This window comes from Haemorhous mexicanus, chromosome 6, assembly GCF_027477595.1.
Source record: "Haemorhous mexicanus isolate bHaeMex1 chromosome 6, bHaeMex1.pri, whole genome shotgun sequence".
NCBI classification, from domain to species: domain Eukaryota; kingdom Metazoa; phylum Chordata; class Aves; order Passeriformes; family Fringillidae; genus Haemorhous; species Haemorhous mexicanus.
Genome location: NC_082346.1, coordinates 31,105,395 through 31,130,492, shown reverse-complemented (window position 1 = coordinate 31,130,492; position 25,098 = coordinate 31,105,395). Strand labels below are relative to the sequence as shown.

At 45.2% G+C, this 25,098-nt stretch overlaps 1 protein-coding gene across 5 annotated transcripts in view; it reads left to right on the top strand.

The window, feature by feature from the left end:
- SMOC1 (SPARC related modular calcium binding 1) overlaps positions 1-16,235 on the top strand; it is a 129,754-nt gene extending 113,519 nt beyond the window's left edge. For 4 of the 5 annotated variants that reach the window (XM_059849670.1, XM_059849669.1, XM_059849668.1 and 1 more), the window contains 3 exons: positions 3,672-3,919; positions 10,929-10,979; positions 12,680-16,235. In XM_059849670.1, coding sequence (XP_059705653.1) covers positions 3,672-3,919; positions 10,929-10,979; positions 12,680-12,696 — 316 coding nt within the window. In that variant the 3' untranslated portion in view covers positions 12,697-16,235. The remainder of the gene's footprint in view (positions 1-3,671; positions 3,920-10,928; positions 10,980-12,679) is intronic. The other variant, XM_059849667.1, reaches the window with a different exon arrangement.
- Positions 16,236-25,098: the final 8,863 nt, after the last annotated feature.

Below are 25,098 nucleotides of genomic sequence, written 5' to 3'. Positions count from 1 at the left end.
CTTAGAACATTATACAGAAGGAGGAGCAAGAGCCTACTTGGAGAAGACTTTATACTTGATGCCAACAAACTTTTAAGAAAGCTGGTTTGCTGTCTTAGTCTGTTAATGACAGACCATGCTTTTTTTCACTGTTGGAATATTGGTGGGTTTATGCTGCATAATTGAGCTAAACTTTCTGGCTTTTGTACAAAAGCAGTCCAGCAACAGCAGGTTACATTTGGAAAATCAGTTTACACAGACCTCCTTTCTTCACTAGCTCATTCTTTAGGAGTGACTGTTTTGCCACAGAGTGCTGAAGAGGAACAATTAGGCAGAAAAGTAAGGACAGCTGTCATGCAGTCAACATGAGAAGGCTGAGAAGGCTGTCTTCATTTTGGTAGTTCTTACTGTGTCTTACAAAGCTGCTACAGCACCGAAGCAAGGTACTGGAATTCAGTGGCTTTTAGTGTGATTGGAGTTAGAGCAAGAGATGTTGGAAATTGAGAATGTACAGGGCAGCTTTGTTCTGTCTTGATTTTTCTGATTCCTTTATGGTCTGAATGAGAGGCGGCCCAATAAATGAAATTTATATCTGAGGGCTGATTTACTTCTCTTGAAATAGTGTGGGGAGGAAGTGGAGGGACAATCCCCTGGAATACTGCCAAGTCTGTGCTCACAGGGCAATTAGAGCCCCGGACTGGGCTGAGCTGACCCGGCAGGCAGGCATGGCTGGTGTCATGGCACATCGGGAAAGCTAGGTGGCCTAGCAGTGCTGTGTACTTGCATTAATTCATGTTTCATGGGTGGTGCCCAAGTGCCTTTCACGGGCAGTGGTCAAAGTCAAGGTAGTTAAATACAGTACTGTAACTTCATCCTTCTGTAGTGTATCATGGAATTTCATGAGCCAGGGATATATGGCCACCCTGAGATGATGGGGATGCTTCCTGTCCTGGGATTCTGGATGATAACCAGAGATGGCAGGCAGCCAACCATTTCAGGAACTGCAGTCCTGCTAAGCCAGCCAACAGAAAGTGGTAAAAATGCAGAAATGGCTGTGTCTTCCTTTTTCCTAAAGTCATAGCCATTAAACTAATTCCTTTTAGCTCTATTAGCATGCTGCAGTTTTCAGCATGAGCTCTCAGCATGTTTGTAATGGCAAAGATTGATTTATTGTCACCTCATGAGTCAATGTATTTGTATTAGTCTGTGAATGTCCCTCATTTTCTTTGTGGAGGTGCTGAAGAGAGCCATGCTGCCTTTCTTGATAATTCATAAAAGCTCCTCCTTGGTGTGCCCCTGGAAAAGAGGCACTTTAAAATCCTGCTTCTGAGTGCCTCTTCAGCAGGTAGTGAAAAGCTCTTGTCTGTTGTCTTTCTGCTGTTAGTTCTAAGATGCTCTGCTATTTTCTCCATTTCTGCCTCTCCAGTTGTGGGCCTTCAGTAAATGAGGGCAAGCCAAGGTGTGAATAAGGGCAGTCTCACATGCAAAAGCTTGAGTTTTATTCTTCTATCTCAGCAAAGACAGAGTATTGCCCCGGCAATACAGAACTCCTCTGAGGTTGTTGGAAACATGCTTGTCTTCAAATGATAGCCAGCTTCTTTCCAAAAGGGAGAGAGACCAATAGCTATGTTAATAAATGTCATAAAGACAAGACAAGGATGTGTTTCTGTTCTCTCCTGCCATCCTGCTCAATGCATACAGTTTAGAAAATCAGGACACTTCCTTAACTTCCAGGGGAGGGGGGAATTTTGCAATTTTTGCTTGTCTATAGGTGATTCCTGGTGCTTGCCTGGTATTTTGGTTCCTCAAACTAAGCCAGACTTATTCCTATCCCCTTCTTCCTCCTGCACAATCTTTATCTCGTTGTACATTCACCAGATGCTGTGACTGAATGCCAGCCTGCCTCTCAGTTAAGAATTAAAAGAAGGAAATAGTTTTTATTAAAACTCTGGGAAAAATGTTATACAGTTTGTCTGCCTCTCTGTACTGTGTGTTTACTTGTTAGAAGGATTCATGTATCTCTGGATAGGGGCTAGCTTTCTAATTTCAATCCTTATTTGAAAAAGCCATCAGAAAATGTTAATGAGGATCTCAGTTCTCCACTTAAACTCCACTTAACTCCACTCAGTTCTCCAGTTCTTGCTTTCTGTATGCTGCAGAGTCCTCCTCACAAATGATTTAATTTACCATAGGGGTAGCATGTGTGAGGGGGTATTTATCAGGCCCTCTAGCTGCATTTTAAAGGCAAAACTCGTCATACCAGCAAGTCAAAAGAATTTTCTTTCTCCTAGTTCCCAACAAAAACAAAACAAAACAAAAAAAACCCACAAAACAAACAAAAAACCCCCCAAAACTTCAGTGACTATATAAGTATAGATTCGACTAGTTTCTTAAACAAGGTCAACAGCAGTCTTGGAGAGCATTTTGTAGGGTACTTGGGTTCATATTTCTCCATCAGCTTGAATGCCCCAAACTCACACCAGAATCTGGCTGCCTGCAGTAGGCAACTGTTCCTCTCTCCTTCCTGGGGAAGGAATTTATGCAGCAGCTGGATATGTCTTCTGGAATAAGTCAGAGCAATCAGTGCCAGTGTAGCATGTCTGACTACCTATCCACTAATTTCCATGCACTAAAATGCTTTATTCTTGGAAGGAAAAAAGGTTCAGGCCTCAGCCTCATTTCAGCATCTTTTCAGCTTTCTCTGTTGGCATGCTCATCATATGGAGAAAAGACAGACTAGCTTAGAGTTTCTCTCCTGGTTCTCAGTATCCCTGAGGGATAACCCCCTTTCCCACTGCAGCTGCAGAGCACCAGACACTGCTTAAACAGTATGACATAACAGTACCTGTTCAGTGATGGCATGATGTTGGAAGGCAGCATTCTGTATTTGTGCATCTATAGCTGTTGCTGCTCCATGTTTTTTTCTTCTTTTCCTCTCTGATATTGTTGTTGTCTACAGAAGGAAAATGTGAGTCAAATAGCATCAAACTTGTAATACCCCAATGATTAAGAAATGAAACAAACTGAAGTTGCCAGCTCTGTAGTGCTGCTTTTAATGGATTTGTGGTTTTTATCTTCTGTGGAACTATTGTGTGTAAACCAGGTATGTAAAAAGCATGAAAAATGCAGAAAATACAGCAGAGGTGTTCAGATTATATAAACAGATACAGGGAGAAGAATATTGTCTCTTGCCAAGGACATTTTCAAATAATGAATGTGTCTTGCATTAAATTAATTTGTTCCCTTTCTGAAGTCTAGATGTTACTGTCACAGAAACTACCATGACAGCTGACACTCATGGCTCTCTTACTGGTAATTTGAATGGGAGCCCAAGGCCCAATAGGACCAAGGAGATTGTCTCTTGCCCTCTAATAAGGATCATTCTGGGATTAGGCAGAGTTTCACCAACTGGTGTGAGGAGAACCACAGCTACTGATGGTATCAGACTCCAAGATTCTCTTGGCAATTCACTTGTTAATGCTGAAGGGCATTTTTAGGAAAAGTGAAAAAGTTCACCTGTCTCAAAAGAGCCCAGCTAAAAGGAGGAGATTGGAAGATGTGTGGGTTTTGCTTACTTTGAACACGGCATAGCACTTCCCTGATTCAGTGAGCAGCTCTTGCTCCTCAGCATGTGCTTGACAGTGCTGATGAGAGCACTCCCTTGTCGGGGGCCTGTGCTTCCTCTGTTCCAGGTTCTCTGAGCCAGACCCCAGCCATACGCTAGAGGAGCGAGTGGTGCACTGGTATTTCAGCCAGCTGGACAACAATAGCAGCAATGACATCAACAAGCGGGAGCTAAAGCCTTTCAAACGTTATGTGAAGAAGAAAGCCAAACCCAAGAAATGTGCCCGGCGTTTCACTGACTACTGCGACCTCAACAAGGACAAGTCCATCTCGCTTCAGGAGCTGAAAGGATGTTTGGGAGTCAGCAAGGAAGGAGGTGAGTCCCTTTTCTTCCTCGTTGCATGACAGTAAAAACTGACAAACAAACTTGACGAATAAAAACTGAGTTACAGCAAATTCAGAAATCCATTTTCTCCCAGCTGTTTCAAAAGTGCCACAGTTTGTGTGAGCAAATGAGCGGGATTAACATACTGCCATGCAAATGTAGTTTGTTACTTGTGTTATGGCTCCATCTTCTATGCCTTATCACAGACCTCTGTGCTAAGCACTATACAGAGACAGGACAACAGATAAGAGTTCTTGGCCAGACTTATTCCTAACTTATTCTGCTAGTACTGTTGATGTCCTTGGAAACTGTAGTTAAGATCAGGTCCCTTCTGAGTAATATACCCTGCTAACAAGATTCTGTTGTCTCAGCCATGCAGGTTGGATGATGTATGAGCCAGCACAGACCCAGTTCTTCTCTGGAGACTGTGTTTACTAACAGAAATAATATTTATTTTCATTGCTAAATTCAGCATGCAGGAGAGTGGATGATGCAAAGAGAACAACTCAGAAAGCAAGCACAGGGCTGTACTGTTGCCCTTTTTCAAACGTAAATTGTACTTTGAGATTGGTAGGCAAATAAGGCATGTGAATAACCTATTTTCCTTTCTGTTTAGTGTCTGAGCAATCAACCCACCCTCCTGTCTTTTCTTCCTTTTTTCACCTTCACCTCATCATCTGTTGGAACTCGAACCAAACTGATATTTTTGGAAATTTTGGGAATTGAAACAGTTCAACCCAAATTCAATAATTATCAGTCATTCTTGACTGTGGGCAGACTTGCTTGGCAAGAGAAGGCAAACAGGGAGATTCCAGGGGGCTAATTTCCTGTGCAGGTGTTTTGGCTTTGCAGATGTTGTTATATGGGTCACGGTAGTTGGGAAAGGTGGATAGCTTTTTTTTTTTCCCATCCTAATCTTTCCTTAGTCCTATAAGTGGGAAGGGAGTCAGTACATTTGGGTGTTGGGAAGTTGCATTTTCTAGGTGCTTTGCAAACATCTTACTTACCATAATAAGCAAATATCATTACTTGTCAGCTGTGAGAAGCATTCAGCTTCCCTAGCCCTATGGAGGTGTTTTTTTAGTCATCAGTACCTTAGTGAGGAATGACATACCAAAACAGCAATCCTTAATTTTATTACCTTCCCAATAAGATGAATGTGCCAAATGAATTTTATTGCTATTTGGCCTGGAATAAGAGTCTCTGGAATCTGCTGCCCTGGCCAACTGAATGTTCAAAATTTAGTTTATGTAAGGGGAAAAAAAATCAAGAGGAAAAAATAAAGAAAATGTGAAACTTTGAGCCCATGTGAAGGGGAAAGAAGGCAGCATGACACTGTTGTGCGTGCCTGATTGTCCAGCTGTTTGCTGAGAACACATCCTTCACCTTTCATGGTTTCTTCTGTCGTATGAGGACAGGACTGTGGTCAAAAAGGGGCTCTTATCTTATTCTGTCATACTCCATGTACCTACTACAAACCTGATAAACCTTGAGGATCAAAGATAAAGGGATAAGTTAAAGGATGGTGAGGACTAAAAAGCAGGGCAGGGGGCAGTGCAGACAGCAGGTACTAACATGGAAGAAAGAACTGAGTGAGAGGGCTCCAGAGACGCAGCAAAGAAGTTTGTAATGGATCTTTTTTAAGAAGTCATGAAGTTGTGAGGTGGTAGATGACATGTTTTCTATGCTTCCTATTAATAAGAACTGCTAAATTTAGAAATCTTTGCCTTTGACATGGTCCTTCACAAATCCTCTCTAGACTGGAGAGAGATGGTCGGTTTATTAGGTGGATAAGGAGCTGGTTGGATGGTCACACCCAGAGGGTGGAGGTCAACAGCTCAGAGCCCTGATGGACATCAGGAAAAAGTGGTGTCCCTTGGGATTCATATTCGACCGGTGTTATTTAATATCTTCATTAATGACATTGTGGGATTGAGTACACCCTCAGCAAATTAGCAGATGACACCAAGCTGAGTGTTTCAGTTGCCATGCCTGAATAATGGGATGCCATCCAGAGGGACATGGACAAACTCAAGAAGTGGCCCCACGGGAATCTCGTAAGATTTAAGACAACCAAGGGCAAGGTCCTGCACCTGGTTAAGGGCAATCCCCAATATCAACACAGGCTATGGATGAACAGATCCGAGCACCCCTGCCCAGAGGGACTTGGGGGTGCTGGTGGGTGAGAGCTGGACATGAGCCAGCCATGGGCACTCCCAGCCCAGAGAGCCAAACGTGTCCTGGGCTGCATCCAAAGCAGTGTGGGCAGCAGGGCCAGGGAGGGGATTCTGCCCCTCTGCTCAGACCCCACCTGCAGAGCTGCATCAGCCCTGGGGTCCCAGCAGAGGCAGGACGTGGAGCTCGTGGAGTGAGACCAGAGGAGGACACCAAGATGATTAGAGGGACGGGGCATCTCTACTGTGAGGAAAGGCTGAGAGAACTGGGGTTGTTCACCCTGCAAGAGAAGGCTTGGGGTGACCTAATTGTGGTCTTCCAGTACCTGAGGGGAGCCTATAAGAAAGAGGGGAGAGGGACTTTTTACAAGAACACAGAGTGACAGGACGAGGGGAAATAACTTCAAACTGAAGCGGAGTAAGTTCAAATTAGGTGTGGAAAAAAAATTCTTTACTGTGAGGGTGGTGAGAGCTGGAACAGGTTGCCCAGAGAAGCTGTGGATGCCCCATTACTGGAAGTGTTCAAGGCCAGGTGGGATGGGGCTCTAAGTAGTCTGGTTTAGTGAAAAGTGTCCTTGCCCATCTCAGGGGGGTTGGAACAAGATTAACTTTAAGGTGCCTTCCCATGCAAACCATTCTATGATTCTTCCATCTTACCCTTTCTCTAACTTTCTTTTATCTGGATCATAGGTGCATGTAGTCACTCCCTGTATTTTGCTGTCTGTTTCTTTTTCTGTACCATGGCCTCCAAAGATCTGCTGGGGCTGAGGTCACCGTGGATTCAAGCCAAGAGCTAGCTGGAAACCTTTCTCATGTACTTTCAGTTGTGAACTGCTAGTCAGATGAAGACACAACTTTTCATGGAAATGTTTCTGTTTCAACAAAAGCTTTGTTTGAAAGGTTCTTCTGGTCTAGCTTGGATGAGGAGGGGTTGGAGGGAGGCAAGGAAGGTTATAATTTCCCCTTGATATACTTCATTGCAAGTGAACTTAGCTCAGATGTTCCAAATCCTGTTTGAGTGTCCAGTAGCATAAGGACTAAACTGAAGTGGGTCATCATTTCAGATGAGTATGCCTCATGCTAGGCAAATTGAACATTTGTAATAGTTTTGAAAATAAAACATAATACAAATTTTGTAGTATTTGGGATTCTGAAGAAAACAGATATTAAGTGTTCTTCATTTTTGTAAGTGTTTTGCTGCTTTTTTTTTTTTTTTTTTTTTTTTTGGTGGCCAGTTCCATCCAAATATGGAAATAGAGCTGCTTGAAGGAAGCATAGAGCATCCATAATACACTACTGTTATATGCTTCTCAGGACCTTGAGAGTCCAAAATAAGATTTATATGTGGGGATTTAGCTGGGATATTTGTAAGGACAAACCTGAATTTGAGCTCTTTCCAGCTTAGAATTAAATCTGTTCAAGATGTGTAGTTGTGTCTGTCTTCCCTTCCTCAGCAATCTCTTAATGCCTGTGGTTACCTAATATGTGGGTACTGCCAACCAGTGATTCTCTAGTGAGGAAGTTACCTGCCCAGCCTATCAGAAACCCTTCCCCTTTCCATCCTTATGGTGACCCAAAAAGCTGCTGGCAAATCTGCTAGGTCTGGTGGCCGCTTTGCACAGCTCTTGTCCCTCTCTTTAAACCAGACTTGTTTTTATCTGGGGATATTTACATGGAAAAATGCCATTCCTGGATCTCAGAATGGTGTGGCCACATAAAAGAGTCAGCCTTTGAGTGTTTGCAGAAGCCTGCAAATGGCTTCTTAAACTGGGGCAGAACAGGCAGGCAGGGCTTTTAGCTTGGAGTAAGCCAGAAACAGTCTTTGCCATCACTTGATCTAAGATTGTCTGTTTGAGGAATTGTGGAAGGAAAACAGACTGATTTACAGCCTGTTAAAAGTTAGCATTCCTCAGCGTAGTCTGCACAGCCTGAGTTAAGGGGGGAACCATCTGTGATCAAAGAACAAATGTATCTCTCTGCATTACTCAAAAGGCAGGATCCTTGAGAGGAGATAGACACACATTGTAAAGCTTTGCTGGAAAGTTCCTGGACCCAACATTAACTGGAGTCCAGTGATGTTGGAGAGGAGGGCTGTAGATCTGAGTGAGGCTTATGCTAGTTGTGCTGGCTGCAAAATGTTGGAGTTGAATTTTACCTCTATATTCTTCCAAGTTCAGAAGACAAAGTCAGCATTTTGTGCCTGCCCAAAGAGGAGCAAAGGGAATAAGCAGCAAAGAAGTGTCCCTCTGCCAGCTGACGGGAAGTTCCCTTCTGCCAGCTCAGATCCTGTGATTGCTTTGCTGTCCAAGAGCTTGTCAGATGGTAGGTGTTGGGCGTGCTTCACAGGACATGAGGACATCTAAGATGGAACCCAGCCACCAAGAGCCAGTCCAGAAACAGGATCAGAATGTCTTAATTAAAAAGTGTATGTGTGTGTCATTAAACAGAATGTCACTTTCTACTGAATCTCAGGAAATGTTACAGAAAGAAGAAAAAGTAGACGGACAATCTGAACAGCAGATTTCATTCAGTGATGTTTTGGATCTTTCTTATTGCTATCTTCAGAAGTAACTGCCTGCTTGGGAGGCTGGGAATGAGTTGCTCTATATCATTACTGTACAAGTCATTGAGTGAGAGAAGGTAGCAAAGAGCAGTCACCTTGGAAAGGCCTCTGGACCAGTGATGATAGAAAATAACAATCTGAGTGGCTATGAGAAAACTGTAACCAGGTAATGACTGGATTAAAAATTAATTTCAAAGTACATTTATGTGCTGTTAGATTAGAATCAACGGAGCTGCACTGGTTCAGTGCTTGGTTTTGTTTGTCTTGTTAAGGTACTCCCCTTTGGAGCTTTGTAGAGGTGCTATAGTTTGCCTTTTATCTAGACAAAAGTAAGTGATAGTATGAATCAGAAAATCAGTGTTGTGTTGAGAACACAAGATAAGGCTGTTTCTCTCCCCAGAAGGTGAAAGGTTTGCTCAGTATGTCTGAAGAATAATAATTTCCTATGAAAAGATGCTGGGTTTTCCTCGGGGCTTTTTCTTTTGAAAGACACCTGGCCTAATCCAGTGTGACTAGAACTGTTATCCAAGAGAGTGTACTTGTGAGGATGAGCAAATGCTCAGCTTTATGAAACTTGCTGAATGATGGGATGTTACCCCATAATGCCCAAGGGCTTCCCAGCTATATGTTAGTAACCCATGGTCACCGCCTGCCATATTCCTTCCTCTCCTGTGTGTCAGCAGTGCAGTGTTGTTGTGGCAGGGTTTTGCCTTCGACAGGTACACATGGCTGGCCTGGTTTGTATGGCAGGCAGGCAGCTGAGGGCAGTGCTCTCTGCTCCAGAGGTAGCAGGGGATGAGCGCCAGCGCAGTTTCCCACAGGGCTGCACGGGGCCATGTGCTTGAGTATACCGGCCATGGCACAGAGGGATCGCCCTGCCTTCTGTGCACACTGGCCTGGAGATCCCCACCTCCTTCCAAAGACAGGCAGTGCTCACTCAGCTCTTTCCAAAGATGGGTCATGCTCATGCATAGCACTGTGCTGGAGCTCACTTGCACTGCACAGTGAAGGTGAGAGGGTTCTTTTGGATGCCCTCTGGCTTCCCCAGGCTACCAGCCTGGCAGTGCCCTCCGGGGCCCTGGCAGCCTCCCATGAAGGGCCCAGGCTCTGAGTGCCAGTCAGCCCAAGCCAATCCCCTGGCCCTGGCAGTGGAGCCTCTGTTCACGGCAGCAGAGCCGCGTTTGACACCGGCCATCAGCGAGCCGTGGTTCTGCTGATCCCAGCAGGGCAGGTGGCTGGTACTGGGCTGGTGTTCGGGGTCTTGGAATAACTTCCTGTGCTTACACAGTTTCTTATTAATGTTCTCTAAAGCCAGCAGGCTGTGCTTTGTGACTCATTTCAGCCTTGGCCACTGACACCTTTTCTCCTTCTGGCTTTTTCTTCTCAGCAGCTCCATTCCCGTCTTACAGCCCAGCCTCCTGTCCCTTGAGGCTTCCTATGCCTCACTCTTGCCCTCTGAGCTTCTGCCCCTCTTGTTTCCACACAGAGTGGCATGTGCAGTAGAGTACTTGATGTGCAGAGCAAGCTGTGCAGTCAGGTCATGTGCATGCACAAATCAAAGTCATGGAGTGGAGGGTGGCAACAGGCTTACTGCTGCTGGGTGGGAGCAGGAGCTCCCATTTTCAGCTAACCCCTCCTCTGAAATCAGACGAAGCAGCTCACAGGAAGTGTGACATGCTTTCAACAGCTCCTGTAATCCCTGAGCTGTCTGTACCCAGTGCAGAGGCCCTTGCCATGAGCTCCATCTGGTGTAGGGTACGTGTGCCTGTTAGAACACAGTCACAGCTCTGCCCTTCTGCCAGGTGTAAGTTCAGGTCTTTGATTTTAGGCACTTGTTTGTTTGTTTCAAGTGAAAGATTTAATAAACCTGGGCTGTCTGTATTGCCTGTACCTTCACTCCCTTCTGGCTTCCCCCTTTCTACATGGCATTATTTTGCTTGCTTGGGGAAACTTCAGGATACTACTTGCATCCTTCCTTTCTTCTTTCTCCTTCCTCTGTTCAGTTTAACCTTGTAATTGTTGTTTCTGGCCCACACAAAACCTCTGGATTTCATGATACTCAGCTACTACAAGACCGGGTATTTAACATCTCTCATCTCAGGCACACTGGTTAGACTCTTGCATGTGAATCCTGTTAGCAGGACTTGCTGTGAGCATACTCAGAGTGGGTGCTTTGAACCTGCTCTCTGGCAACAGGCAAGGGAAGGCTCTTTTGTCATGCCATGGCATTTACTTCCTTTAATGTGGTTCTTGGATTTTACAGGTAGCCTGAGCAGTTTGCCCAATGGAAAAAGACAAGGCCTTAACCCTTTCAGTGAGTATCTTGTCAAAATGATTATTTTTTCCTGTGATAAGCATGTACTGCAGAATTCATTCTCCCCTGTTCTCCTATGTTCATGAACAGCAATATAAAAACAGCTGGAAACCAAAGTTGTTCTTAAAGAGGTATAAATACATCAATGTGCAACTCCATTGCATCATTTCAAAGTCTAGCTCTATGTTGGAACAGACTATATGCTGCTAAGGAATTAGAATAGGATAAAGCAGCTCTGGGATGACTACTCTCCTATCCTACTCTTCCTTCTTCTGTCAAGCAGTAATTTAAGTGATTTGCTGTGTTTGCATTCCATTGGACAAGTTCCCATGAAGACTGTTCTCTGTCATGGTAAAGGTCTGCTCTCCCCTGTATTTCAGGCACTGAATCACATAGACCATTTCATCAGGCGTGAGCAATAACATCATTTGCTTTGCTTTTAGACTTGCATCCTCATGGTTTTGTTGGGTACTTCTCATTTTGGACTCTAAGAAGCAGTGAGAAGTTCTCCCCTGCCTGTATCTTCTGCTTCTTGTTCTATAGCTGTCCTACATATGTCTGGCTAGACTCCTTTTTGTGTTGAGGAGACCTAGGCTGTGTATTTGTTTAGTGCCAGAAGTCTTCCTATACCTCTTGCTGTCCTCCTTGCCTTTCTGGGGAATGTATCTGGTCCTGGTGGGATGGGCTGAACAGAGAACTGAAGATCAAGATCAACTACACCTTGTACACTGATGATGTGATGTTTCCTGGTGTGTCCTCCTTTCTGAGTATGTACTTGGTTTTTGCCTGCTGCTAAAAGCTGAGCAGAGGCATTTGAACAATTGCTGTAGCTTCAGCCCCTTCCTTGTCACTCAAAGTGCTCAGTGTAGGACAGGTCATCTGCAATGCCACGCTACTCTGCACTTACAGACATGGAAAACAATCTTGTTTTTATGAGCTGGTCATTGAGGACTGCAGGTACCTTTTGCAGCGCTGTGCAATTGATTGCAAACATGGCTACCTGCAATAATTTTGTATTTGACAATATTTGCCCCCTGTGAACAGGGCATGTTGATCAGTACTGATCTCACTGAGGCCTTTCCTCCCAGTGAGGAGGAAAGGCCTCAAATCCCTTTGCTTTCTCTTTAGCATGTTTTCACCTGTAATTAATTCACAGAGCTCTAGCTCTGATCCCATAAGAGCTTTGGTTCTTTAAGAACCTTTGGTGAGGGGCTTAACAAAAGCTTTCTGAAGAAAGGCCTCCTCCAAGACCTGCTTGTCTGCTAGGGAAGGAAGCAGCTGGCTGTGGCTGACGGGGACATGGTGGCAGGGCAGCCTGGCAGCGGTGGATTTCTGCATCAGCTGTGCCAGGCAGAAGGAGCAGAGCAAGGGATGTTGGACCAGTTGTTTCCCTAGACTGCATGCCCATTTCCAAGGAGGGGGAGGAAAGTGGTGTTTTGTGTTTAAAAATATGTCAGTCCCTAAGGCTCCATGTGACTCATTCAGTGCTTTTTCTGGCAAGGCTGTCTCATTAGCCCCTGGTTGTTTTCAGCCTCACAGCTTTTTCTGGGATCTCAGCTTTCTGGGGCCATGGCTTCAGCAGAGGCTATACTGGATCTTTATCGGTCAGATTTCTTTTTGCTTTAATTTGCCTTTTTCCCTTACTTGTTCTGCTTCTGTTCTGTTTTTCCCTCTTTGCCCACCCCACCCCCGACTCTCAGTAGGTCGCCTGGTGTAGCAGCAGAAGACAAGAAGGGAAGGCAGGAGCTGACCCAAAGGAAGAAAAGATCCAGTGACAAACGGACAGACACCTTGCTGCTTGTGAGCAAGCATGCAGCATCAGCAACATCCAGCGTAGCAGAAGTGGCACCCAGAACATTTGCACTTTTAAAAAATTGGTTTGGATTTTTTTAAATTGCTTTTCAATGCCATTATCTAATACTTTGGAAAGTGGAGGGAAGCAGGATCATGACTTTTTAAAATTGGAACAGCTACTGATGATGTAAAATTGAGTTCACTGGGACTCAAAGAATTTTATATACTGTATATAAATATATATGTAAATTGTACAGTTGTCTTGTACAGGGGTTGGAGTCACTGTTCTGTTCCTCCCTTTGCTTTTGAAGGCTGTTAGGGTTAGAGGGACACTTTGCATTTAATGGATTATAGCAATGCATTCATTTCTGCCACCAAACCATCATTCAGTGGTGAGCCTTAACAGCACCTCCGTGCAGAAAGGAGCCAGTGCATCAGCATGAATTGTTCTTGCAGATGTGCACATAGTGCCCCAGATACCAAATGCTTCTTGAGAGCAGCTGAACCCCTTTTTTACCATAAAGCTCTCTGCAACTCGGGCTATTGGGCTTTTGAGAGCACAGATTTCATGTAAGTATTGGTGCACTGAAAGCTGCTTAGAGTAGGGATAGAAAAGGGTTCTGTTAGGGATGTACAATACTAGTGTGTGCACCTATTGCAAGTTGGGCAGAAGTTAAATACAAATGCATTGCTATTCATGCTCAGATAATATGCTTAGCAAAGCTGCTCTGTGCCTCTGGAATCTAACTAAAGCTATAAGAAGGATGTGGGAGCCATAGGCCTAGAAGAGTCAGTGGAGTGAAGTCTTGCATCTTCCGCTCTGACAAAGTGTTCATCTGTATGTTGTACAGTAATAAACATTTTGAGAAGCCTGCTAAAAGCAGCACTAGCCTGCCTTGTGCTTTGCTGAAGAGCAAAGGACATACTTGTCAGTGCAGACAGACAGAGTTGCTGCTGTCCCCAAGAGTTTGCTTTATTTATGTTGCAGCAGTACAACTCGGGCCATGCTCACTGGTGAAGGTCTGTCAGCAGTGACTTTCTTGTCCTTGGTGGTTGTGAATCCAAGCTCTCCTCCTGCACACTGGTGTGCCTGCCCACTTTGCCTGATTTGCTGTTGCCAGTACCTCCTGGGTACTGTGACACTGGGGTGTGATTAGCAGTAACAGTGAAGGCTTGGAGAGAGGAGTCGTGTGTTCTTGGAGGCCACAGGGGCTGTGCCAGCCACTAGCAGTTTTAGTAGAGTTGTTTCTTTGGCAGGGGTGCCCATATCAGCAATCCTAGATTTGGGCAGTGCAATGGGACACGCAGAGTTTTGCTTTGTGTATTTTCAACCACTGGCAGCACTCATCTGTTCTGAGCAGCCTCCCACTTCTGACCTGGTGATCCTTCTGCCACTTATCTCTGGACCAAGAACCTGTTAGAAGAAACTGTAGTGAAGGTGATGAAATGACATGCTAATATGAGATCACACCAACAATTACTTGTAACAGCAATAGGTAACTGTAGAGACTGGACTCATCCTTCAAGGTTCTCTTGTTTTGGTAAAAGATGATACAATGCAGCATCTTCACTCTATCATGTCATTGCGACAATAGCATGAGATAAATACATCACCAAAATAAAGTGTCCTGATGCAGTAAGTTAGTGCTTGTTGACAAAATGGAAAGTTAAATAAAAGAAAAACTAACCAGCCTTTCTATAAATAACTGTTTAAGAGTAGTAATAACTCTTCCTCTGGGAAGTATATTTGGAGCTAATTAAAACATATGGCATGGTTAAAAACACTTCTGGTAATATCTGAAATATATGTCATACCATCATAATATAAAGAAGTAATCTCTTTAGCAAGAGCAGATCCTGCTGCTGGATCTTCATGGTTTCTCACATACAATGTATGTGCTTTTTTGGCCTGCAAGCTCCCACCTTCTTGATTGCTTCTTCTCTTGTTGTTCTTTGGGGTTGTTTTTCTTTTTTTCTTTCTTTTTTTCTTTTTGTTTTTTTGGTTGGTTGGGTTTTTTGGGGTTGTGTTGTGTTGTTTTGTTTTTTTTTAATGCCCTGAGCACATCTTTTGTGTGTTGAAATAATTTGGTTTAGTGTATAGTTAGAAATGTCCATGCCACACTCACTAATCCTATTGTAGGGAATAAAGAATGAGACCAGCTGTATAAAAAAACTCCTCTCCATTTTAACATTCTAGTTTTAGGAATTGAAAGTTCTGACTGCTGGGTTGTATGGTGTTTGGTGGTTTGGAGTTACTGAGTTTTTTTGGGGGTGGGGTTTTTCTTTGTTTGGTTGGGGTTTTTTTTTAATGTATAGTTCTATCCAGCAGAAACAGGTAACTGGATGTCTCTAGGAATTTGATCAGCCAAGCACTGGGGCTGGGAAATGCCCCACAAGATTGTGGGGGGACTGCAGAGCTGCTAAAACTCACTGCATCTTCTGGAAATAAACCAGCCAGTCACCACTCCTGCTTGTTATATAAATCCTTCTGCTGACCTCCTTTTTCTCATCCTTGTGCCCTTCCCCTCCAAAAGGCCTGCATTCACATGTTGTTTGCAACTGAAATTGGGTCAGTTCTTCAAGGAAGGCAAACAAGGGGTGGCTGTTGCTTAACTTTGGTATTTGTGGGTATTCCTGTTGCTAGGCCAGGGCTGACTTTATGGATGGATTGGGGACCAGGCATTACACTGCTTTCCCCTGTCACAAGACCATTCCAAGTCCCTGCATCCCGACTTGCTGAATTTGCATGGGTCTCTGAGCAGCTTCTGGCAACACTTGCACACTGCCATGGAATGCCCAACAGCATGATTGTGTAATGTCCAGGTAGAGGTCAGGTTACTCGTTCTGGGTTTGTGTTGGAGGATTGTGCAGACCATACTGGTCCTGATTGACGTAGCCCGTGCTATGAGCTGTCCAACAACCTGTACTCAGAGATAAGAGCAGTGCCTCAGCTGCCCATTTTCCCTCTTGGTTTTATTGCCAGTCCACCGGGCTGCTAAGTCAGGTCATCCTTATCTGGTGCTTGTAAGCAATCTTTTGCTCTTCCTTGCATCAGTAGCATCTTTCTGAAGCTGGGACACAGGGAGTGTCAGTGTTGTGTCTGAAAGCAGACCCTGGGCTTGTGTCTTCTCATCCTTCAAGTCCTGCTGGGGCTCTCCAGCTCTGCTTTGGATGATGGCTGAAAACGGCTGGGACAGAGAAGAGAAGCAGGACTCGACAGTGCAAGTCATCTATTTGTCCTGCCAGAAGTAAAAACTTTTTCTTTCTTGCTGATCTTCCAAGGGCATAGTGTGTGGTAGGAAATTGCATTACAGTGAGATTCATTTATGTGAAGGCACTGCTTTCCGTGGCCTGAGTTTATATTGAACTTACCCTGCCCCAGTGCATTTCTGCCTATGGTCAATTTGTTAAACTGAAAGGCATCTGTTTGGTTTTGGTTTTGTAATAAAATAGATAACTTTGCTTCAGCGTCTTGTGGTGGTTACTTGTTGAATCTTGATTTCCAGTTATTTCTACAGTGCTGTAGGAGAGGGAAGGGGACTTTGCTCCTTGCAGAGTCAAGTGTCAGTCGGTGGTTGGGTTTGGAGGTCTGCAATGTTTCTCCCCTGTGTGTAAGCCTGCAGCTGAATTAAAACAAGCTCCAGAGAGCATTTCTGTGGTTAGATGACAGCTGTCTGAATCTGCCCAGCCTGCTTAGAAAAGCTGTGAAGCTTCATCAGGAGATGAAGCACAGTCTCCCCACACCACAGGTAGACAGGCTCTTCACCTTGCATGTCCTCACAGCTCCCTTTCACATGGGAGCCTCATACTTTACTTTACAGGTCATGCCTTGCTACATGGGAGCCTGAAATAGTATCTTATAGCTGTTGTCCAAAACCTTTTAATCCTCAAAGATGATGAGTAACAAGCCATGCTGGAAAGCTGCTGCTGTTGTTAAACATAAGTTTTTCTAGGCTACAAGGAAGGGCAATTCACCAGAGGCTGCAGCAGCAGGTCCATGGCAGAGGAGGCCACGCGCGGATCCTTTCAAGTGCGTTTGACCAGCTTTGTCATCACTGTCATTTCACTTGATCCCATGTAAATCTTTTGCAATGAATAAGGAGCCAACTCATTTATTGCACATGGAAGGCAAGGCAATTGCAGTCCCAGAAGAGAGTTTCTGCTTGTATGGTGGTCACAGTCTGGATTGTTTATAGGTGGTCAGAGAGAGCTTTGCTAAGTCTTTCAGTCAAATTCAACAATAAAAGAAGGAAATGCAGAGGTGTGACAGCCAATGTGCATCTGTCAAGAAGGAACTGGCCAGCCAAGTTAATTTCCTTGTATTACCAAGGGTAGCAAGTTCTGGGGCTAAGAGAAGAGCAGTAATTGTTATCTCTGGGGTCCTGCAAGACTTAACTAAAACCAGGAAAAAGATATTTTGAAAAAGAAAAGACCAATTCCTTGGCCACGCTTCCTGGTTCTGGTGTTGATGTAAGGTACCTCAAGAGGCCTTCTCCCTTTCCCTGGCAGTGCTGCCACTCTGTAGGCAAGTCAAAAGGACTGAAAAGGGCTTGCTTCTGCCTCTGCTTCCAGCAGTGATACTGCCATTCTCTTCCTTCTCCCCCAGCCTTTTTTCCTCTTATCTGTAACATAACTAACACAATCGACATGCAGAATGTTGACCACCTAAATTCTCAGCAGCCAGCCCTTACAAGCCATTTCAGGGAAAATACCTTGGAAACTGTTGAAAAGCTGATATTAATTTGGACAGAACATCTGCAAAAGTTATGCTTCTTAGTTTGGAAAACACCTTGAATAGGAAATGGGTTAAAAAATGCCAGTTTAGGAACCAGGAGTCTTAACAGTGAATGTTTTGTATGGAGTGTTTGCCAGAAAACCCAAGACTGGCTTTGGGAAGCAATTGTGCTTTTTGTAATTCTGCTGAGGGCCTTCTTGCTGATGTTAATGGTGGGTTTTGTTTTTCAAAGGGACCTTGCCTGTGCACTCCAGGAGTTGTCTAGCTTTCATTCAGAAAACACTACAAGCTCCATGCTGTGTGTTGTAGCACAAACCTATAATCCCCATCCCCTGCAAAAGCGTAAATGAACACTTGTTCCACCTTGTTTTCTTTCAGCACATTGGGATTGGCCTGAGGGTCTTCAGCTGAGGCAGAGAGGCACATGAGGCACATGGCTCCACTGTGTGCTCAGTCAGCCCACGCCCACAGCCCAGGCAGTGGTGGTGGCCGGCTCTCTGCCCCCAGCTGAGCCAGACCTGCGCTGTGCTGCAGGCACAGGGTGTACACTGGGCAATGAGGGAGGCAGCTACTTGTGGTTCCAGGGGAGATGGAGGTTTCCACACCTTGCCTCCTCTCTGTTGCCAGCAAGAGCAGCTCAGGTCTCCTGCACATGACTCACGACTAGGTGGCCCTAGTTTGGACCTCAGAGAAGTTTCTTGGTGCAGGATCTATGGGTTTGAAGTACAGATGAATACAGCTCACCTTATTAAAATAAATTCAATCCCAGTATAACATAGATCCTTAACTCATTGCTTTATGGTGTGTGAATAAAGGACTCTGGTGAAACAAGTTCTTTCTGTAGCATCTCTATGCTATGCTTCTAGCACTTGAAAACTGTAGTTTGAGTGTCCAGTGTCCCATTGCACAGCAGAGCCCTGGCCTTGCATAGCACTAATTGCCACTGCTATCTCCCTCAGTCATGATTTTGGCTGGGACCACTGAAGGGATTCCTGCTGGCTTCACCATGTCAGAAAAGAGCTGACACAGCATCTGGCTGAAGAGAGAGAGCTATTTCTGAAGTGACTTGGATGTTCCCACTCTGAGTTGGCAGCTTGTCTCAGAGAAAGCTGTTATGAAGATGGCTGAGGCTGGATTTGTTCACCTGCAGCCCAACATGAAAGTGAATTTTTGCATCTCTGGAGCTGTTAAAATTGTTTCAAGTTAATCTCTTAAACACAGCAAAAATTATCAGAGGACTTTTGCCCACTCTAGGAGACTGCAAAGAAACCATGGGCCTGTCTGTGATCACAGAAGTCCACCCCTCGCCAAATATCCCTCCTAACTGGAATTTGGACAGTGACAGGAACTTAAGATAAAGGGTTTACTGTTGTCCAGTCATCCCAGGTCTGGGGAGAAAAATGTATTCACTAGTGACACTGGGAGACTGGAATGCTGATGGCTCCAACAATCATGGGGCAAGCTGCAGGTGAACCATCCAGCCTCAGCCACCTTCATACAGCTTTCTCTGAGACAAGCTGCCAGCTCAGAGTGGGAACATCCAAGTCACTTCAGAAATAGCTCTCTCTCTTCAGCCAGATGCTGTGTCAGCTCTTTTCTGATAGGGAAAGAGGCAAACCCTGTGAGGAGGGTACTGTCTCTTTGTTGTTACTCAGGTGAAGTCAGCTGTGATAACTCCCCAGCCAGGGAAGTACAGGGACATTCATACATAGCCTGAAGGTTTTCATCTCTGCTGATGGGCCCTAATGGGCCAGAATGGACTCAACTTCCTCATGCTATGGGTAGGTGTATTGTCTTAGAAGGTACCAAAGACTCCTGAACGGATCCACGACATTGCATCATCCATTGAAACTCCCTGCCCCAGGGGAGGTATCTGGGTGTTCCTACCTGAACTGGAGTGAATATAAACCCAGCAGATGTGGTGTTTTGGGGATTTCTCCCCACCACTTGTTCAGGAGTTCCCCGACCACACGATGGATCCAGTCTGGAACTATCATTTGGATCAAGAAGCATGAAAATTGCCAACAACTAAGTCTCATTGTGAGGCCTACAGGTGACATTGCTACTCTTATCTTTTCCTTCTCTTTCTTACCCATTTTCTTAAGCAGTGTTTTTATGCTTTTGTATTGCCACATTACTATACATAACAGTAACAAAAATGGCTGGTTTACAATGCAACCAGATGGTTCTACAATAAACTCTACATGTGTACATTAACAAACACCACTCATTCAGTGTCATTTCATTCCAGTTTGCCCCAAGAGACCTATTAGCAAGAACCTGGGCTACCCTTGCCTTCTGCAGTGGGTTCTAACACAAGTGTTGAGATGTCTGCTGCAAGCTTTTCCTCCTCAAAATGCACTTGGATATCAGACCTTGGTAAAATGAGTTCATCCAGAGTACTTAGACTCCAAAAAAACTGAAACATCAAATATAAATTAATTTAGAAAACTCAGGCAGAATCTGTGAAGAGATGTCCTAAATGATAAAAGAGATCTGGGGACTGATAAAAGGAGTCATAGTCCAAATAAGAAACCATCCTGCTGCAAGAGAAATGAAGGGAGTGTAAGTAGAGATCAATAAAGTGGATCAAGAGCTCTTCAACAGCCTGAAGTATGAGAAGAAAAAATATGAAACATGGGATGGGTGCTGGAGCATTGCAGACTACACGTGAGCTGCCAGGGGACTTAAAAGAGAGCATGGCAACATCACCTAACTGGTGATGAAGAAAATCCTAGAGAATTACAGACCTGGTATCTCTCTGTGAAAAACTTAAGGAGCAAGCTACTGACCAGTTATTCTCTAATCCTCTAAAGATTTATAAATTTGTAAATAAATGACAGGAATGGGTTTGTTGAGGTTTCACTAAGGACAAATCATTTCAAACTAATTTGATTCCATTCTTTGACAGGATAACTCGCCTCGTGGCTAGGGGGGAACAGCACTGGATGTGATATGTCTTGACTTTGGAGAGGCTTCTGGCACTGTCCCAGAAGACATTCTTGTAAGTGAACCGAGGAACTGCAGCCTATTTAGATTCACAATACATTGAATTCAGTGTCAAAGTCAGAGAGCTTTCTGGGGAATTCTTCCCAGTTATGGTCCAGAGTCCAGATCTATTCAGTATTTTCAGCAGTAACGTTTAGAAATTGCTTTACTATAAATTTTCCTGGTGATACCCATAGTGGGGTGGGGTACTGGGGGGCCTGGGGGAGGTGTCTGTCAGCACCTATGAGTGAACATGAGTGATTGATAATTTGAAGAAACAATCCCAGTCAACAGGATGAGTTTCAGCAGAGGCATGGGATAACCCTGCCATGAGGCAGCTGTGAGAATATGCAAACACAAAGTGAGACCCACTGGGCAGCAATCCTGTAGAAGTGGCTTCTCAGAGGCTGGGAAAAGAAAAAGTGGAAAACCTGAAGGACTGTGCCACATATAAAATCCTCTTACCATAAGGATAATAGTGAGCTGTTTTCTATGCCCTTGTCAATGAAACAAGAAGAAAAAAATTAGCAATACCAACAGAAATCCCGCATTTGGCTTTGCTTTTAGTTTCTGCCCAAGATGTTCCATAAGAAGAGGAGGCAATCAAATCTCTTTCGGTAGCTTGAAGAGCTTATTTGGGCACCCTTGTGTTAATAGAGACACAAAGGAGCTCTCTACAATATGAACACTCTTAGTGCCAAGGATGTGCCATGAGGATTTTCTGAGAATACCTTTGAAGCTTTTGTGTTGAGATTTTATTCCCCCTACAGCTTTTTCATGCATACAGGTTGTACTCATAATTCCCATGGGATGGAACCAGTGTTTTGTAATGGAAGCTTGTTTTCTTCATCAGAGACATCTTCTTGGGAAAGTATTCATAACTTCACAACTTACACCCTAAAAAACCCCTCTGTTTGAAGGATTTATTTCTTTAATTCACCCAAATTTCAGATGTGTTTCAAAGTACTTCCTAGGCCTGTGAAGTTTTTTGTTGTATTCTTGAAACTGGGCTGATTTCTGAGTGCATGCCCAGCAATGAGTACTAGGTAGGTCACGATTATTCTTTTAGCCACGGCTCCCACTGAGCTTGCCATGTACATGGCAACAGCAATGGTGCAACCTGGGACATGGGTGAGTGCTTACATTTAAGTGCAGTGGGAGCTTCTGCTGAGCTCACCACCTCACATCATGCCTTTAGACTCCATGTCTAAGCTCAAACTACATCCCAGGGCACATGGAGGTAAGTGCAGTGTAGAAAAGGCACCAAGGGTATCTGCTGTAGGCAGTGGGGCAAAAATATGAGCAAACCCCACCAGCCACCTGCAGGGATGCCCTGGGGGTCTTGGGGCTGGTCTGCCCCTGCCACCTACCTCCTGGATAAAGGGAAAGCAGGGAGGAGGGATAAATTCACTCACAGTGTTAATTATCTATGTATTTTAAATGACTCATTTAAATACTGGGAGGTGCTTAATCCCCTCCTGTGACAGAGTCAGGCTGGAAGCACTGTGTGCTCTGCTGCGCACTGGCGCACACAGCTCTGTCATTAGCAAGCTGGCTGCTGCTGGCACATGCACACGGATGACAATGTCATTAAAAACATTTTTTCCATCTAATACTCCAAAGGTTATTCTTGGTGACAGGTACTTTCCAGCTTGTGGCCAGGGCTGAGCAACTGCTGCTCCCATTTGTGCAGGCTGGCTCCTACATTGAGTCCATATTCAAGCATGACCAGCTCTCTTGGATGCCTTTCTGTCACCATCTACATCTATACCTATGTCCTATTGTGCTGTTAAGAGGTGGATGAGATGAACTGGAGCTGAACAAAGGTCTTGTTGCCTCTAGTTTATCTCACCAGGGTCCAGGTACAACAGAACTGGGTGTCCTCCAAAATGTTTTCCCAAAGCAAAGGGCTATGCTGGTGGAGACAGGCAGGTAGGCACCATCCCACTGCAGCAGCTGAAGCCTGAAGAGGCACATGCAGCTGTGGGGACTTCTCCTTGCAGAAGGTGCTGTGAAAAGGCATCCTGTTGGTACTTAGGGATGGAGAGTTGTGGAGGGGTCTTTCCATGCCAGGGATGACAAGTGACCTACAAACCAGTCCAGCAGCCCCAGACATGGAATCAGAGGATATATGCATCACAGATTTTTGTGTTTTGTCTGAGCTTGTCCAGAAGAGTCCTGATCACACCAACACCACAGTAATTGCCAGAAAGGCAACAAAGCCCAATTCACATGCTGCAAATGCCTCCTTCCTAACTTGAAACCTTTGGTCAGTGTCTCTAAGAAACACGTCCATTTCTCACTGTACTGTACCATAACAGATTCTTGATGCTTTCACGCACTCCTCTTACTAATCCCAGTTTTCTCTGGCTTGGCCCCCTTTGATCCTGGATCTAAGCCTCCAAACCTGTGGGAACCAGGATACTTCTGTGCAGCAGTGGCAGCAAACCAGCTCCAACACCCTCAAAAAATCTTTTTGGTCCCATCATCGGAGTCAGATGAGCCAGAGCCAGAGCTGGAACTTGTGTGTTTGCCCTTAAGTCAGGAGCAGGTGTGCTCTCCTTGGGCAGGAGCTGTCCAGTAGGGCAAGAGGTAGGAAGTGACCCTGCAGGCTTGTGGAGGGGGGTGGGAGTGTGCAGGACCAATAGGGCAGTGGTCTCTTTCGCTTTGCCAAGCTCTGGTTGCCCAAGAAAGTGACATCCAGGGCAGCCTTGCCATGGCTGCTCTGCCAGGGCTGCCTTTCCTGTGAGTGCTCAGCAGGGAATTCTTCCACCCCACTTGGTCATTTTGCATTGCACTGTGAGGTGCCCAAGCCCCAGTCTCCCCTGGAACCCCATAACTGGAGTTAACATAACACCCATGCTGTTGGCAAAGATAGGGGACTGGGGTTATGGGCTGCACCAGCTGCCCCTATGCTTCAGAGGGCAGGTAGGAACAGTTCTAGCTCAAGGGCCACTGTAAAGGGCTTTTTGAGGGTCAGGTGTCCAAATGCAAGTGGAAAAAATCAGTCAGTGATGACACTGGGTGAGGAGGAAGCATGGTACTGGCAAAAACTGGGACACAGTTCCTGAAGAGTTTTTGGGGGACAGGTGAGTATCTCTTTGCCAAACTCTTCTTTACCCTAAGGCTGATTTTTGACCAGCACCCATGCAGGACAGCAAAACCTTTGGGGTGCTGTGGGTACCCTTTGTGGCAACAGGGATGGGAAGGCAGCCAGAGGTACCACTGGCCCCACACCATTCATGGCCCTTGGACCAAGTCCCTGTACCATGGTAGGCCCCAGGGACAAAGCAAATCCTTTGATCCCCTTGGCTTTTCCCTCCTGATGTCAGGATGTGTTATTTACTCTCAACCACAGCAGTGATGCAGGGGAGGAGGCAGAAGGGGAAGACGTGCAGCCCAAAGCACAAGGGCTGCTGGGAGGGGCCAGCAGCTGTTATTGCAAGCTGCCATGGGAAGCTGATGGGAGAAACAAAGGGGGAAGATCCTCAGCAACAAAAACAGCAGCAAAACCTCTCTGTCAGCTAGACAAGGCCAAGGGCTGCAGGGTCCTCCCCAGCAGCACCAAACCAGAGGGCTGGGCAAACCAGCCAGAGCCATTGCAACCAAGTCCAGGCAGCTGCCCCAAGGAAAACAGAAGCAAGCAGAGAGCAAGACCTGAAATGAAACAACAGCTTCAGAAAAAAAAATCCCCAAAGGCACCAAACCTGTTGTGGTTTTTTAGCTTGCATGTTTTTTAATGGAGTAAAAAAAAAAAAAAAAAAAAAAGGAAGATGCCACAGATGTCAGCCTGGTGCAGATCACCCTTCTGCATGGAAGGCACCAGGGGCCCCATACAGTTCCCTTATGGCGGCCAGTCCTCCTACCCCACACCCCTTCCCTGCAGTCAGCTGGAGAAGGAAGTGGATAAAAAGCACACGGTGGATACAGCACAAGCACAGAAGAAGAGCACAGCAGCTGGCTAAACCCCAGGCTGGGCTTTAGCCAGGGATGGCTATGCTGGCATGGGCAAAATAAAAGCTCAACAGACCCTGTACATCCCAATTAAAAACAGCAACAACAATCTCTCCTTGAGAGCTGCACATTAAACCCCCACAAAAAACATTTGGGGACTCTTGTAATATTTTCCTTTAGTGTCACACATATGAGCTCTGGGGCTGATGGGCCACATGGCAGTGGCAGCAGCTGCTCTTGGTGGCTGCTGGCACTACTGGAGCCAGAAGGACCAGCGAGCTCAGTGGGAGCCTGGCCCTGGGGTCTCTTGCCCATCTTTTTCAGGTCCTTCCCCAGAGGCACGGAAAAGGGAGAGTAAGGAGGCAGGGTCAGACACTTGGTAGCTTCAAACCCGGTGGCTTTCACTCATTGTGGGCTCCCACCAACAAAGTTCTGACTGCTTATCTGAGAAGGATCCCTCTTCTCTGCCTCATGTATACACATTTATATATAGATATCTGATAACATTTTGTATGAAAATAAATACTTCTTCTATGTTTTAAGAACCATCATTGCCTCCATCTAGCGACTTGCTATAATGTTACGTCTTTTTGTCCATGACAATCTTGTGCCCATTGTTTTTTCCCTAATCCATGGGCACCTCCTCCC